Consider the following 14,765-nt stretch of genomic DNA (forward strand, 5'->3'; position numbering starts at 1 on the left):
AAAGGTAAAAAAAATATAAACCCAATTAATCATTTAAATATTTAAAGTCAGATTTTTGTCCTCACTCCTGGATTAGTATATTTCATAACGCCAACAGCAGACAGCCCTGGTTTTTTACTGGGGGTTCATTTTAGAGCATGTTTAAACTAGTCAGATTGAGTGATGCTTCCAGCAACTAATCGCGTGTCAAATAAAAGATATTTTATGTAATAAATTACTGCTACAAGTAATTCAAATGTCATTTATCAGTTTTATTATCAGTCAGGCAAAGTCTTGTTTCTCTATATTAATCAAATTCAAGCTTTTTTTAAGCTTTTTTTTTTTAAAGCCATTTTGACACCTCTTGGCAAAAGTACAAACTGGAGGGAAGGAATTACTCCTCCAGAACAGGAGGAGAAATAGTAGAGATGGTATTGAGCTAAAATACAATGTCTACAAACTTAACTTAATTCTTGTCTCTTCCTCCCAAAAATTATTATTGTTCCTTTAAAACCAAACCCAGGAGGAGTTCGGCATACAAGAACTACGCTACTCTGAAGGCTTAAAAATATGCTTCTTTCTCCTTAACTCTTAAAGAATAAGAAAGTACTTACATGGGTAACAGCTATTTCCAACAAAACATTAGAACATTAAGTAATACCTACACTAGCAGTTCAATTTGTACAAAAGGAAGTATTTAAGTGGTGTGAATTATTTCCTGCAACTTTAAAAATTAGAACAGACTGTGTTGAGAACAGCAGGAGATCAAGCAAGTAAATCCAAAAGGTGTGCATAGGGTTTATTGCTCTGACTCACAAGAGTGGACATCTTACGCTGGAGCTGCTGGCAGGATCACCAACTTGGCTGTTGGTGCTGAGTGAACTCTTGGGATGGTTCTGAAGCCACCCTGAACTTCTGTACTCGTAACCCACAGTTTTAACATAATTTTTAAAATTGAAGGAGCAATACCTTGTGGGGAGGGGGCACAGAGAGAAATGAGGTTTCTTAAGACACTAGCCACTGCTTTTCAGCACAGTACCCTCCTCAACTGTTTCTCCTGTTTGCTCTGTCAGGGGGGTAATTCTTTCTCTCTGGTTTTGTGATTTTGTGTAGAGGTGTCAAAACTACTCAAAAAAAACCTTTAAAAGAACCAATATCAGGCACAAAGTGGTTCACAGTCTTCAAGACCTAAACTCAAGCAGATCATATGCCTCTTCTCTAGAAACTCAGATGTCTTCTTTGGGGAAAGGAAATATAGCTCATAATCTTTTTTGATATAAGCTCTTCCAATACGAGTTGTTCCCATCAACGAATGAACTTATACATTCAGCAGTCTACCTATCTCATTAGTCCTTTAGATATACTTTTGAACTTCAAACGCTAAAGCATTCCAACAATAGCATCATGAATACTCTGTAAGAAGGCAAGCATAACAGATAGACAAAAAAGTAGTATCTATCTTTCTCTGTACATGACAACCCCTGACAAATCTGTGAAAGATAAATTGACTTCGTAAACTAACAGAAACAACTGTCCTGGAGCAGATTTGGACCAATTCAGAAATGTTCATTACAGGATTAGCATCTAGCTGATGAAATAACCTACAGCAAACAAGGCACCTTGAAAGAGCACTGAGTCACTGCACAGTCTCATCCATCAGCTCTAGAGAAATTCACGTCTTCTTTTTTCAGTTCTGATACCATGGAAAGCACTTAACAGGAAGACACAAAGATGGATCCATCATTAACAACACCAGTACTACACCAGTCAAGGACTAGAATGGGGCACAGCCGACACCTAATCAAAACAAATATTCTGGTCAAATGAACATTATGTGTATTTAGTTATTTATTATTTCTATACATCCATTTAAGGATTAAGCTTAAATAGAAGGTCTACAAAGAATGGCCAGAGAGGAAAGGAACAATACCTACTGAACCTATTGTCAACCATTTCCCTGATTTTGAGGGTTGCTAAAAGAGACTGGCTCACAGGCAAAAGCTTTTGGCTCCAATTACTTAAAAAGCACCAATCAGATCATAAAGCCAGAGCACCAGTTTACAATTATAACCCTACGAAAGCTTTACTTTGGTGGAATTTTTATTCACCTTTGGTTTCTGAGCATTACGGAATGATACTTTCAGACTTCTCTTTGGAGTTGCTACAGGGAACATTTTGATGTTTAAATATTAGTTAAGATTCTTACCTAGTAGGAAGAAATTGGGAGCTGGTGCTTTGAGGAAAGCCAAAACAGTAAAAGGAAAAAAAAAAAACCAAATAGTGATAAAGCCATAAGGGTTAATAATGATGACAATGTTTCCCAGTTTGAATTGCATACTTCTTTCCTGCCTACTCATATTAGCGGAACACTATAAAATAAAGGCAGACTAACTCTTCCAATATTGGGTTGTGATAAGAACTGAATGAGCAACGGATAGCACTAAGAGGGATCTGGCCCTGCTTCTTCAGCAAGACAGCAGATTTTGCTTTTTTGGCATTTTCTGTGAACTACAGCAGACAGGTATTAGTCCAGGAGACAGAATTCAGTCCTGGAGTTCACCAGCATAACCAACACAATAGTCACAAATATTCCAGTTCTGAGCCCAAATACCTCACAAATGTTTTTCTTTCCAAACTGTGCCAAACCAGAGTATTTAACAAGTCAGAAAGCAAGTCTAGTATTGTCTCTAGCAATAGCCAAAACTATGCCATAAACTCATAAACACAGCCCTAAGCGGACTGTTACATCCGTCAATATCTGACCCAGAACTGTTTAGGAGCAGTATCAAAATCCTATTCTTAATACTTGGCAGGTAAGTGAAGTGCTTTTCAAACTGCCAGACACACATGTGAGCTAAACAGCTTCTTTTGATGGATTTTTAATGGTGTGCACTTTGGTTTTTATTGTTTGGAGCTTAGATACTTTTTTGTGAGGTTTGTTTTAAAATGCAAATATATATGTAAATTTTGAGTCTACACAGATTATGTTGGGACTTTAAAAATTCTTTGAGAGTGTACTTTGTACACAAAATCATACAATCATATCCACACAGTCTACGCAGAATTTCTGCTATCACCCCTCAGATTATTTAACTTTGAAAAGAGAAAGCTTGTTAAAATTAAGGATCCTTATTAACTGTTTATTATTATTTGTAACCTGATAGCATCCTAAAACTAGTTCGTACTGGGGGTCTACTGTGCCAGACCTTAAACTCACAGACAGGAAGTCACAGACTAAGTTCTGAAGACCTTATATTCAAGCTTGATGTTCGTGCTGGAAATACAGGCATTAACTGTCAAGAGTTCAAGAAGCATTTGGATGATGCTCTTAGTCATATGGTTTAGTTTTAGATAGTCCTGTGAGGAGCAGGGAGTTGGACTCAATCCTTATGGGTCCCTTCCAGCTTGAGATATTCTATGATTCTATGAACTGATCGGTTGCCTGACAAGTTAAGAAAATAAGTCCTCTAACTAAAATACAAAACTTCATGATGCTGTCCAGTGGTTTACTGAACAGAGTTCACTGTTGCAATAACTAAAGATGTAATAGTGTTGCACTTTTATAGCACCTTCTATCCAACAATTTATCAGCTCTATTTTATATTAATGATAGAAATATTAAAAAACCCTACTGAAGGGAAGCGTGACCTTAAGCTTTAGAAAGTAAGACTGAGTCCTATGTTGACTAAATGCTTTTTTTCGAGTCCATATAGTGGGTCAGAATCTAATTTGTATTGACTATACACCTCCAGGTCAAGAGGTGTCACAAGCTAGCATATATGATGTTTGTTTGTAGACGATGATCAATTGTATCTCATTTTCCACGTGTAATATGATCTTGTCACAGGCATCAACAACTGTGAAGTGTATTCAGAGTAACATTTGGTGTCCAATTCTGACAGAGAGTATGGTATTAGTTGAACTGAAATCTAGGATCTGGCACAGAAATCTGTGAAACCACTGCAGAAATCTCTGCAGAAAGCAACAAGACCAGATGTTTTTCAAAGTGTTACTTACTATACACCACAGGGTGAGAGGGCTGAGTTGGCACCAGCTGCGTAGAAGGACCTGGGGACTGTGGCTCATCCGTGCTCGTGCCCGACTGCTGGAAAGCCAGGTCAATTTCTTCATCTGTCAGGCCTGGGGGAGCAGAGGAAATGAAATCAGTTTAGCACCTTTACCCACTTGATGCACGCATAATTAAATTCTCAAGCCAGGCAGAACCCTTTCAAGCTGCAAAGAATTTTGGCACTGACTTGAGCAGTAATGCCTCCCCAATTTTGGATTCACTGGAATGTCTCCCTCTCTCTTTCTCTGTTGCAATTTAACCTTAAGCGACAGAATATTAGCCTCAACGCTGCTTCCAAATGTGGCTCATTCAATTTCCTTAATTTATCCTTGAGTTTATTGCTGCTTTTGAAGCAGCTTTCTATTGCAATTCTCCATTCTTCCCCCAAAAAAAAGATACCATCAACTGCAAATGTGGCTCATTTTAATCTGTAATGGTGTGAAAAAAAAAAAGAGGGGAAAAAACTAACAATAATGCATGAAAACAGACAGGGAAACAAAAAACTAATTATTGGGTTAGACGACTAATTAGTCTAGATCGTTTCCGAAGACGGGAATAATTTGCTTTATTTTATGACAAATGCAGAAATAAAAAGAAAAAAATCAGGACTGACTGTGATTAGTATGAATGGGACACAGAATGTAAGGAGGAAATAAAACTATAACAAAACAGATCAAAACAAGGCCAAGCCCAAACTTTCAGCTTAGCGTTGCCCCGGCCTATTGCTGCATGATTAGATTGCCCTAGGGCAGCCTGGTTTTTATTTCACGCAGAGCTGCAGTAACACTGCACACATGGTACATGTTGGTGCAGTCACTCCTGCCATCAGGAAATGCCAGGATGACCATCTGTAATTGGCCACAACATATGGAAAGGATTTGGCCAGCAAGGGGCAAAAGAAAAGCAGCTAAAGGATGCATGATGACCAGCATCTGTGAAGAAGGAAGCACAGCTGGATTATTTTTTCCAACAGTAGAAAACATCCTCTAGAAAAAGAATTTAGCACTCAGATGGCAACCACGATGTGGGGCCTGGACAGCTGTGTATTATTTGTTATGTTTTCTCCCGCACAGAAGCAGATAGAAAGCCAGTGTCCCTGCTATGAGGAACGTGCGAAGTGATCCAAGACCTTTTACTATCCACGCAGCATGTATGCAAAAACATTCAGAAAGGTTGGAAGTGAGAATATAGATTTAAGGAAAGAGCTTTAGAAGAGAAGAGGCAGACCACTTGATTCTCACAGAGCTGTTTAGGGACTGAGCACAGTGAGGAAAATGGCATGAATATGGCAGCAGTGGGACAAAACTGGGGGAATACTTTTTCTCCATCACCTCCACTCGAGATCCATAAAGTATTGCTGGTAGATGAAATTCCTGAACTTAATCCTTTAAAACACTTAGATCTTTAACATTACAGGGAGATACAATTTAGAAAATGGCCAGGCTTCTGGGCATATTACCTAAGTTTTGAGACATTTTTTCAGGATCTTAAACTTCACTGCATACCAGGGGTCTAGACAGAATAACCTGTAGCACAAACAATACTGCCAGAAATAAATACACAAGTCTGTCTCAAAACTGTTATTTAATATCATAAAGCACTGACACAGTGCTTCTGGTATTCAGAAGGCTTTACTACTATTAACAGATCTTTTCCCTATTCCTGTGAGTATGTCAGATACTGTGAGTTCCTGTGAGTTACTGTTATGTCTACTCTACAGTGCAGATACTGATGCACAGTTAGGTGATTTCTCTAACGTAACAGAATACTGTCAGTGCCAGAGACAGTGTCAGAAACGTGAAGTTCCTGATCTCTGGTCCTGCAATCTGACAAAATCACCCCTTTGCTTGTATTTGATGCATGCCTCAAATAGCAAGGAACCAAACCCACACATAACAGTATGGAACAAGACTTGCACCGAGAGTAATAAAAGGCACATGAACACAACTCAGCCTACTGTTCTAGTCACAAGAGCAATATTTATGGTATCTAATCCACGTTAAAAAGCAAAGTCCTAATCGGAAGGAAACTGTTTTAACCAGCTCCTAATTAACCAATGTAGGAGAAAGCATAAACAGATGCCAACACAGGAGATCACTAGCAACTATGGAATTTCATAAACATGGAGACAATATTAGCTGCTGGTTGCAAATGTGGCTCCCACTACAATAGGGCATTTTGTTCTGTCTCCATGCAAAGATAGTAACTCTGATAATATTTAACACTTAGAAACGTACGGAAGTTATGGAGGATCCTTACTTCATTCTACAAAAAGGGCAGGAAACAATGCTTACTGTTTCCTAACCATACTGCCCCTTCGATTCTCATCCTGTTGGAGAAAAAAAACTAAAATCTTTTGCAGACAAAATGCACTTCTAGATTATTCTGGTCTTGCCAACTAGTGACACATTCAAGTATCACTACTTCCATTAAAACCCTGCTGTACTGTGAAGAAAAAGCTGATGCGAATGATAGAACAATGGGAAACTTGACATACGAGATCCTGGTTTGAATCCTGTGCAAGTAGTGCAAATTAAAATTCTCCTTACTTCTCTGGCCTATTGTGCTGCCTTGTGAAGTGGTCTTATTCATGGTACTAGTGGCATTATACAGAAGAACATCACAACTATATTCCTTCTTAGATCAGAGGAGAAGACTGGGAATGCCATTACTTTGGAACGCCTCCTTTTTATTCATCTGAACAAGATGTTTTTAAGGCCCTGTAACCTTGGCCCTCAAGCATCAGGGGAATAATCTCCTGGAGCTGACTCTTTAAGCATATATACGGAGTAAGTCTGCACTGCAACTAGTCATCTGTTGATTCAGAAATATACCTGTCTTCATGGTTGTCACTTCTCACACGCTAACAAAAATGTACAAGATATTCTAAGACTGTCCTCAGGCAATTATAACTAACTCATCAAAATTCCCTTTGGACTGAATTTTTTTCAAACTCACCTCCTACACACATATATGCACACAGTATGAGCTTTCCATGCCCCAAATTATTCAACCTCAATATATTAATTACAGAGAAAAGTGGGAATTTCTAAACCAGATCAAAGTGTTATCTATTCCAGTATCTCACCTTGCTTTATTTTATCACAGTCCTTCTATCACTGCATTATATAAAAAAAGGAACCGTGGTCCCTCCATTGTTCTAATCTAGCAGGAAGTTGGTAACCCAAAAATAATACCACTTCCCTTGGATGCAAAAGCAGTGTCATGAAAACCGGAGCTTTGTGTCTAATATAACTCTCAAATAGGTATGTCAACAAAATCACTTCAGTTTAGCAGAAGAATTGCTCTAAATCCACTTTCTCAACATTCTGGAAAACAAACATTTCAGTTCTTGTGGAGTTTCAGCAAGATCAAGACCAAGCAGAACACAAAAGGTTAAAAGGAACAATAAAGGAAACTGCCAATTGTAAGTGAATTATATTTGGCTTTGAAAGCAGAGCCACGGCTATATTATAAAAGGCATCTCTTTGCGTTGTTTACCATCACCCTGACTAATGCAGACCTTTTTTTTTGTTTTAAATAATCTCATGCAAATTAGACACACACTTCCTTCCAGTTGATTGCTATCTGCAAGGAATAATCTAACCGCAGAGGGTACTGAGCAAGGACTGAGCTGAGGAGAAGGATGCAAGGAAACTGTCTTCATAGCCCTACAGAATGCAAACCTATTCCCTTCCCCCAACCATCCATTTCATTCCTCTACAGCACCACAGCCATTGCAAAGAATGTCATAATTTTCACAAAGCCTTAAAATTTCCTTTTCAGGCTTCAGCATGTTGATTTGAATAATCCAGCACCCATGACTGTTTTGCACTCAAAGGTTCTTGCTGACCCTCTTTTGCGATTGTCACTGCAGCCACCTAATTTTCAGGGATCTCTCAGCCTCTGTAAACTGTAGTCAAACACAGAATCCGAGTAAGTCAGAGAATAATATGGGTTGTCACAAACATCTCTGTGTGCCTGCACCTCGGGTACTGTATAAAAAGCTCCTTTACCCAAGAACTTTTAAGACCTGACCATCTGTTTAGACCCTTTTATAATATCTACTACTATTCAGTATAAGGACCTCATGCACATCAAAATTCTGTTCCTCTGATGACCACTCTGAAGTAGAGGACTACTTAGAGGAGTACCGTAATCCATAGTTTACAGATGAGGAAGAAGTGAGACGTCAGATATAAGAAGTGCTACAAGGTCAGAACCGAACCTCTGACAGAAAATATAACTCAGGATATGAGAGTCCAATCCGTTATTTTACTATAAATCCTTTCTTCTCTATTTTCTGGATTAAACACAGTAGCAATAATTGCAGTGCAAAACCCTTGCATAAACTTAACTAGACGAGCCACTAAGTTTTTTCTTCTCCTCCTCTGACACAGGCTCTGACATTTCAGTGGCAACGTTTTTTCCCATCCCATCCCCTGAGCGTGTCTTTTTCTTCATTAGATTCCTCCTTGCGTTGCTCAACCCAGTAATTCATGCAAGATTTTCACAACCTGAAGGCAACATTAGTTTTAGGGAGAAAATTTCTGGTTAGGAAGAAATTAAGAATTCTGCCATAGTAGGGAAGGGTGGTAGAAAGAATTAAGTTCCTTCTGTGGGTTTCCAAAGCCAGCTTTATTACCACTCTGACAGACCACCCTGGAGCAATCATCACACCTACGCTTTTGGTGGGACAGAAGGCAGGGGAGGGGTGTGGGGCGGGGGTCGTGGTATCTGTTGTTGTTTTCCTCACGCATGCACACAGTTCCTAATAAGAAGAGAACAAAATAGAACTGGACAACTTGTTCAGCTACCACAAACTATATGACTACCCAAAGTTAGTGCATGGTATCATATGACTAAAAGGAAGATCTACTGGTAGACACCCTGAAATGACATTACACTCCTGTTCCTGGAAGCCACTGAGTCAACTCTGCTCAGAAAGAACATGGCCACATTTTAACAGAATCATCATAAAAACCTTCTGGGATCTGATCCAGACTAATGATTCCACCTGTTCAGTCAGTTACATGAAGTGCTGGGTGATTTTTATCAAATGTTTGTCCTATATCCTACTCTGTGCTTAGCTGAACGCATTTCAGAACAGCATAGTCTCCTGATCCGTTTTCTGTCACACATCTTGGTTCGTGGGGCACGCACGAGGCCGAGCCCAACCCAACATTTTCACAAAACCTCAGGTCTCAGACACACCACTCTGATTTTTTTCCTCTTCATTTACATTAACATGCTGTATTTGAATATAAACATCCTGCTGCTGCACTTCCAGCTCAAAGGTTGTGTACAGAAACCCAAACATCAAAGCGAAATCGACTGGTCTCAACTGTCAGGCTGAAAAATGCAGAAATAGAAGTAATTTGAAAAGTTTCTGAAATGGCTTTGGATTCTCACAGCTTTGTTCATCTACGAGACTGTTAATTATGCAATTGCAATCTTTAAGAAACATTATCTACTTTAACCCATCAGGGTGACTAACAGCAATCAGAACTGATAAGGGTGCTCTAACGTCACTTGCACAGCACTAAAATAAGGAAAACCTGACTGACAGTACAGTGCTAAGAATTACAGTGAGCCAACTGGGAAGGAAAAGGTTAAAATAAAAAGTATTTTGGCATAACAAATATAAATAAATAAATAATTCTGGCAGCAGTTTCTCTTCCTGGCCGAGCTTTTTGGAGTCTATAATAAAATGAAGTGTAATGGAGGAGAGGAGGGCAATGTCAGAGGGTGAGGGTTTGGGAGAGAGGTTGTTAAGTATCTCCCTCTCCTCAGCTGTGTTTACTCCATTTACAGGACCCCAGGTGATTGATAGACAAAAGAAAAGCAAGCAGATAGTAACCCCCCTCTGGGAGCATCAGTAAAGGGGATAACTCCTGACATCATCCAGAGCCCCAAACTCTCCTTAGCCACTTGTAATTAAAAAGACAGAGCAAGATATGCAAACCAGAGAAAAAGTAAAAGAGCTTTTTTTTTTTATTTATTATTAACATTTTGTTGGAACAGTAGAGTGCAATAAGGACTCTCAGAGCCGTTAAAAGTCGTCGGGTGACCTGCAGACCCCTATTTCCCAGAGCCTTGTATAAAATTGAATTTTTTAAACATAAATTACACGTAATGACGACACTGTAAAAACTAACAGTAATGGAAAGCTGTGCTGTATTTCATTAGCCTGTATTATTCCGTGCCACCTGATCCAGCCGGGCCTTGTTTATGAGTTAGTGTGTTAGCAGATGCCGATGGAAGCATTTGCTTCGACCTTGCTCTTCTCATTGGGGCATGAAATTACGACGGCAGCACCTTGATATTACAGCCATAAATACAGTAAACTGCAAATTTAAGCCAACGGCTCCTATTGTCTCTGAACATAAAGCTGATCGGTATTTATTTAAAAGGAGAACGAAAAAAAATATTATATATCACCTTGTTTATGGGTCCAGTACCCCCCTTCCCCTAATCTGCCTTATTCACTTGGTTAAATACTAAACAAACAAACTAAATCCTCCCTATTTTCTACTGATTAAATATTCTTATGAAATGAGTATTGTCTTTAGAAAACTGGATCAAAGTATTTTCACTCTGAATAAGAGAGAGCAGTTGACTTGCTTAGCATGTCTTGGAATGGAAAAAACAGGAACAAGTACTACAACTTTTAATCTTAGTTTTCTACATATGAGAAGTTCAAAATGTAAAATGAAAAAGTTGCTTCTGGCTACTCAATCATCTTCGTGTGTAACACATATGTGTATGCACATGAGAGAGAGAGAAATATGTTTCCTTCCAGTTGTTTTCTATTTAAAAATATCTCCCTTGTTAATACTATTTCAAAACAAGGAGGAAAGAGATAGGAAAAAAATTGCAATAAGATTAATGGAAGGGGGAAAAAAATGCATAGGATTCTTTCTCTGAGGCAGCAGACAGGAGGGAGAATGCCTCATTCTCCTATGGGCATTTTGGGTAAATACCCCCCATTCACTGACAACATACCCACTAAAATTTATTAGAGGGGAAAAAATCAAACACAAAGGCAAAAGGACATTGTAATATCACAAAGCATTTCACAGCATAAATCACAGCATTATAAGTCAGTGCAAAATGTATTTCACTGGTACTTTCAAGGCAGGGAAAATACAGTTTCACTTGTAGTAAGAGAGGTCAGGTCTTCCTCTTCTAATGTAAAGTAAGCTCCTTGCTTGTATGAAGTATGTTATCTCTGTTCCATGAACAGCATGAAAAAAAGGAAGGGATCCCTTAAGTAAAAGCTCCCAATACTAAGCTATACACTTCAGGGCCAAAGCGCTACAAGAATACAAGGAACAACATGCAGGACGAAGAGACTGGATAACGGGACTCAAACTCGTGATTCTGAAACGCAAAAGCCCCATTAAATGCAGTGCTATCGCAGCCTTAATGGGATTTGGATGTCTCATTTTTTAATTAATCTACTACAAATCTTCAGGTAGCAGACAGCATAATTCAACAGGCACAATTTTTGCTTCACAAAAAGTTCAAATAACAAAAAAGGCAGACAGCAACACAACTCTAAATCAAGCAAGATGTCCAGAAGCCCTCAGTACCCTGAATTACAGAACCAGAAGTTTTGTTACAAAGCCCAGTTAAATTCCTACACAGTAAGCATATGCAAAAACGCAGTGGAACTTCAATCTTGGGTACCATCTTCCAAAGAACTGTCTATTACAGGGTCATTCTAAGAATGCCATGATCAGTAAAAAAGACAGAAGAAACAAGTCTTTCTGTAACATAAATAAAAATCTCTCCTTCTAAAAACAGGGGGAAATTTTATTTTATCATCATCTATGGGTTTATTTTTAGGTGTCTTGCCTTCAGCTTTTCCTTTCTATTACCACATAAGCAGAGGAACAGTACCTGATAGAAAGTCTCCTTTGAGTGGACAACGGTGAGTAAATTCACCTGTCTATTGCACCGCTAGTGATGAAGAGACAATGATGTGACTAAGCTGGAAGCCAGTGCTGGAACGCAGGAACACAGGACATCCAATTCAGCCAGTACATGATGTGAGAACACTATACAGAGAACAAAAACCTCTACATATTTGAAATGATGTCAAAGTAATATCTACCCTGGGGTTCGAAGGCTTTGAAGACTCTATGCCAGGATGCCAGTTCCAAGGTAGTTTATCAGGAACAGAACATAACCACGGCTCTGACATTTATTTAAAAGAAGCCCATATATAGCAGAATACCCAGATAATGGAAGACACACTACTGTAGTAACCATAGTGCTGTCATAATTTGTTACCACAGCTGACAACCTCCCTAGAAAAAGGACTATGCATTCAGAGAAAACAAGTATTAGATACACTAAATGGGTACGTTTCCAAGCATACCCAACCTGTGATCTGCAAATGCTTGCTGTTATTCCTTCAGAGAAACAAGTCTCATGGTGATGGTTCCTGATCCTCACTACTTGTATTGCAATACTCCTTAGAGCCCCCAAAAGGCGGTCACTGTGAGGTATTGTGCCAGGTACTGTGCAGACACAGAGTAGAAGGCAGTCAGACCCAAAGTGTTGAACAGCCCATGTGAAGGGAAGACAGGTTGGAAAGAAAAACACTGCACACATAAATGAAGTAATTTACCCAGAGTACACAGCAGGTCTACGAAATTTCCTCTCTATTAAATTGGGAACTACAACAAAAAGCATTCTATGGAGGTGAAAGGATATTAATTTCTTCTTCAAGTTCATTTCTAAAAGTAGAACAGTTTGGCACATGGCACTTCAAAAACCTAGAAACTAAACTTCATTACCAAAACTTACCACAAATTTTTAAAACAGCAGTGTCAGAAAACATTTCTGCTTCAGATCCATTTACTTTGTATGAAAGAAAAATATTTTGTCAAGCAGCTTGTTGAGCAATAGTAACAAAAAGATTGGCCTTTAGCTACTCTTTGATCTGTGATAATATCTTTCGGAGCTTCTAAGGGGAAAGCCAGAGGTTGTCTTAAATTCAGGTAAGGAAAAACACTGGTAATATAGGAGGTTTGGTTTTGATCTACCTTTGAAACTCTAATTTTAACTGTATTTCCAACAACTTGAACCAGCACGTCACAAGAATTCCACCACTGAAGTAGAAGGAGCTAGCATGGAGGATCTGCAGTCAACCAGACATCTCTAACTCCAGCATCTCCTTTGTTACTGCTGCAAAGAATAACCAGGCCTTTCAGTGGTATGGGCCTGAATACGGTCCGTATTAGACTTGACCTAGCAGACTGGCCCTAATGTGGAATAACTCCAGATTAGAAGTCACTATTGATCTGTTATTACTGGACTAGACTGGACTGCAATGCTAGAACCATACTCTCTTTTTTCCCCCAACTCTGTGTTCAAAAGAAAGGAATAGTGTAAAAGAACAGCAATTTCAAGGAATTCTTTAACCAGATTTGTCAGAATAGCTGAAGGATGACTTAGTTTTTTATATAAAAATGAGAAAGCCTGTCCTGATGCACCATTCCCAGTTCCTTATATTACTCTGGAACTACTGATTGCCCCAAGCAGACTAACAAGGGCATCTGGATATTTTCTACAATCCCAATCAGAGAGTAGCCTCTGTAGATTAAGATGTACTGCAACGTAAAAAGCAATTTGCCCCAGTGTTATTTCCTTTTTTACTTTCAAAAATTTAAACTTTAGAAAGGAACAAAACAAACTCACTAGTCCAGACTTATCACATGAAAAAGTGTATACTAAATGAACTTTCAGTGTTTGAAGAACACACAGAACAGCAGTATGACCGGGCATCCTGTATACTCTGTCAGAAGTTGCTATAAGGAACACGGACAACAGTAGCTACAGCTGTGTGTTTCTAAGAAAATGTAAAAATACATGGAAGTATGTATGGAAAAATACATGGAAATGTAAAGAAACTGACACTGGGTAAGGAACCGTGAACACAGGAGCCCAAATCCTTTTCCTGACAGATATTTTCTCACAGCCTTGTAGAGCATCTTTGTTCCTCTAACCCACTTTCTATAAAGTGGAATCAATGTTAGACACCTAGGAGTCAGGTATCATCACACTGAGTAGATAAGCTCAGTTAAGAAAAATACATCTAAATACTACATATTTGATAATTATGGTGCAAATGTTTCAGGTAAATCTGGTTTGCACTTCTTTCAAAAAAAGACAGAGACACTAATCCACTATTATAAAAAGACACGTCAGCAAGTATTCATTACAGATTATAAATCGCTCTCATTCTTCTTTCTTTTGTTTTAGAGAAATTTTTTTACATGCCATTAAAATATTGTTTGCTGAATGCTACTACAAAGCTAGCCACCTGTAAAATTAAAGGCTGATGCTGCCAATAACAGTGTTGAAATACCTTCTGTTTAAAAGGCAAACCTACTTTGTAATTTTTAACACAACTGTATAAATATTTCTCCACCCACCCTTCACAGTTTTGTTGGTTACATCACGTCCATTTAGACAACAACCATCTATGTCATCACGCAGGATGTTAATCTTGGGTGAAGAAGAAAGAAACAAAAGCAAATGAACTTTCAAGAAACCAAGATTACACATTCAAGCAGGGTCCTTTGTGATAAAGAAAGAGTGAAGACAAAAAACATTAGGGGGACAAGTCAACAAAACAGCAGAAGTTTCAAAGGATCATTTTTCATTTTTTCATTTGTTTATCGTTATTTTTTCTCCCCACGTG

General features: G+C 38.6%; 1 protein-coding gene across 1 annotated transcript in view; it reads right to left on the reverse strand.

The window, feature by feature from the left end:
• The window catches only part of PEX14 (peroxisomal biogenesis factor 14), a 79,469-nt gene that overhangs the window by 13,950 nt on the left and 50,754 nt on the right, over positions 1-14,765 (reverse strand). Inside the window, exon 4 of the mRNA XM_075114422.1 lies at positions 3,997-4,119. Within this exon, the coding sequence (XP_074970523.1) occupies positions 3,997-4,119 (123 nt within the window). The remainder of the gene's footprint in view (positions 1-3,996; positions 4,120-14,765) is intronic.

The sequence above is a fragment of the Phalacrocorax aristotelis genome, chromosome 19 (genome assembly GCF_949628215.1).
Source record: "Phalacrocorax aristotelis chromosome 19, bGulAri2.1, whole genome shotgun sequence".
In the NCBI taxonomy this organism is placed as follows: Eukaryota; Metazoa; Chordata; class Aves; order Suliformes; family Phalacrocoracidae; genus Phalacrocorax; species Phalacrocorax aristotelis.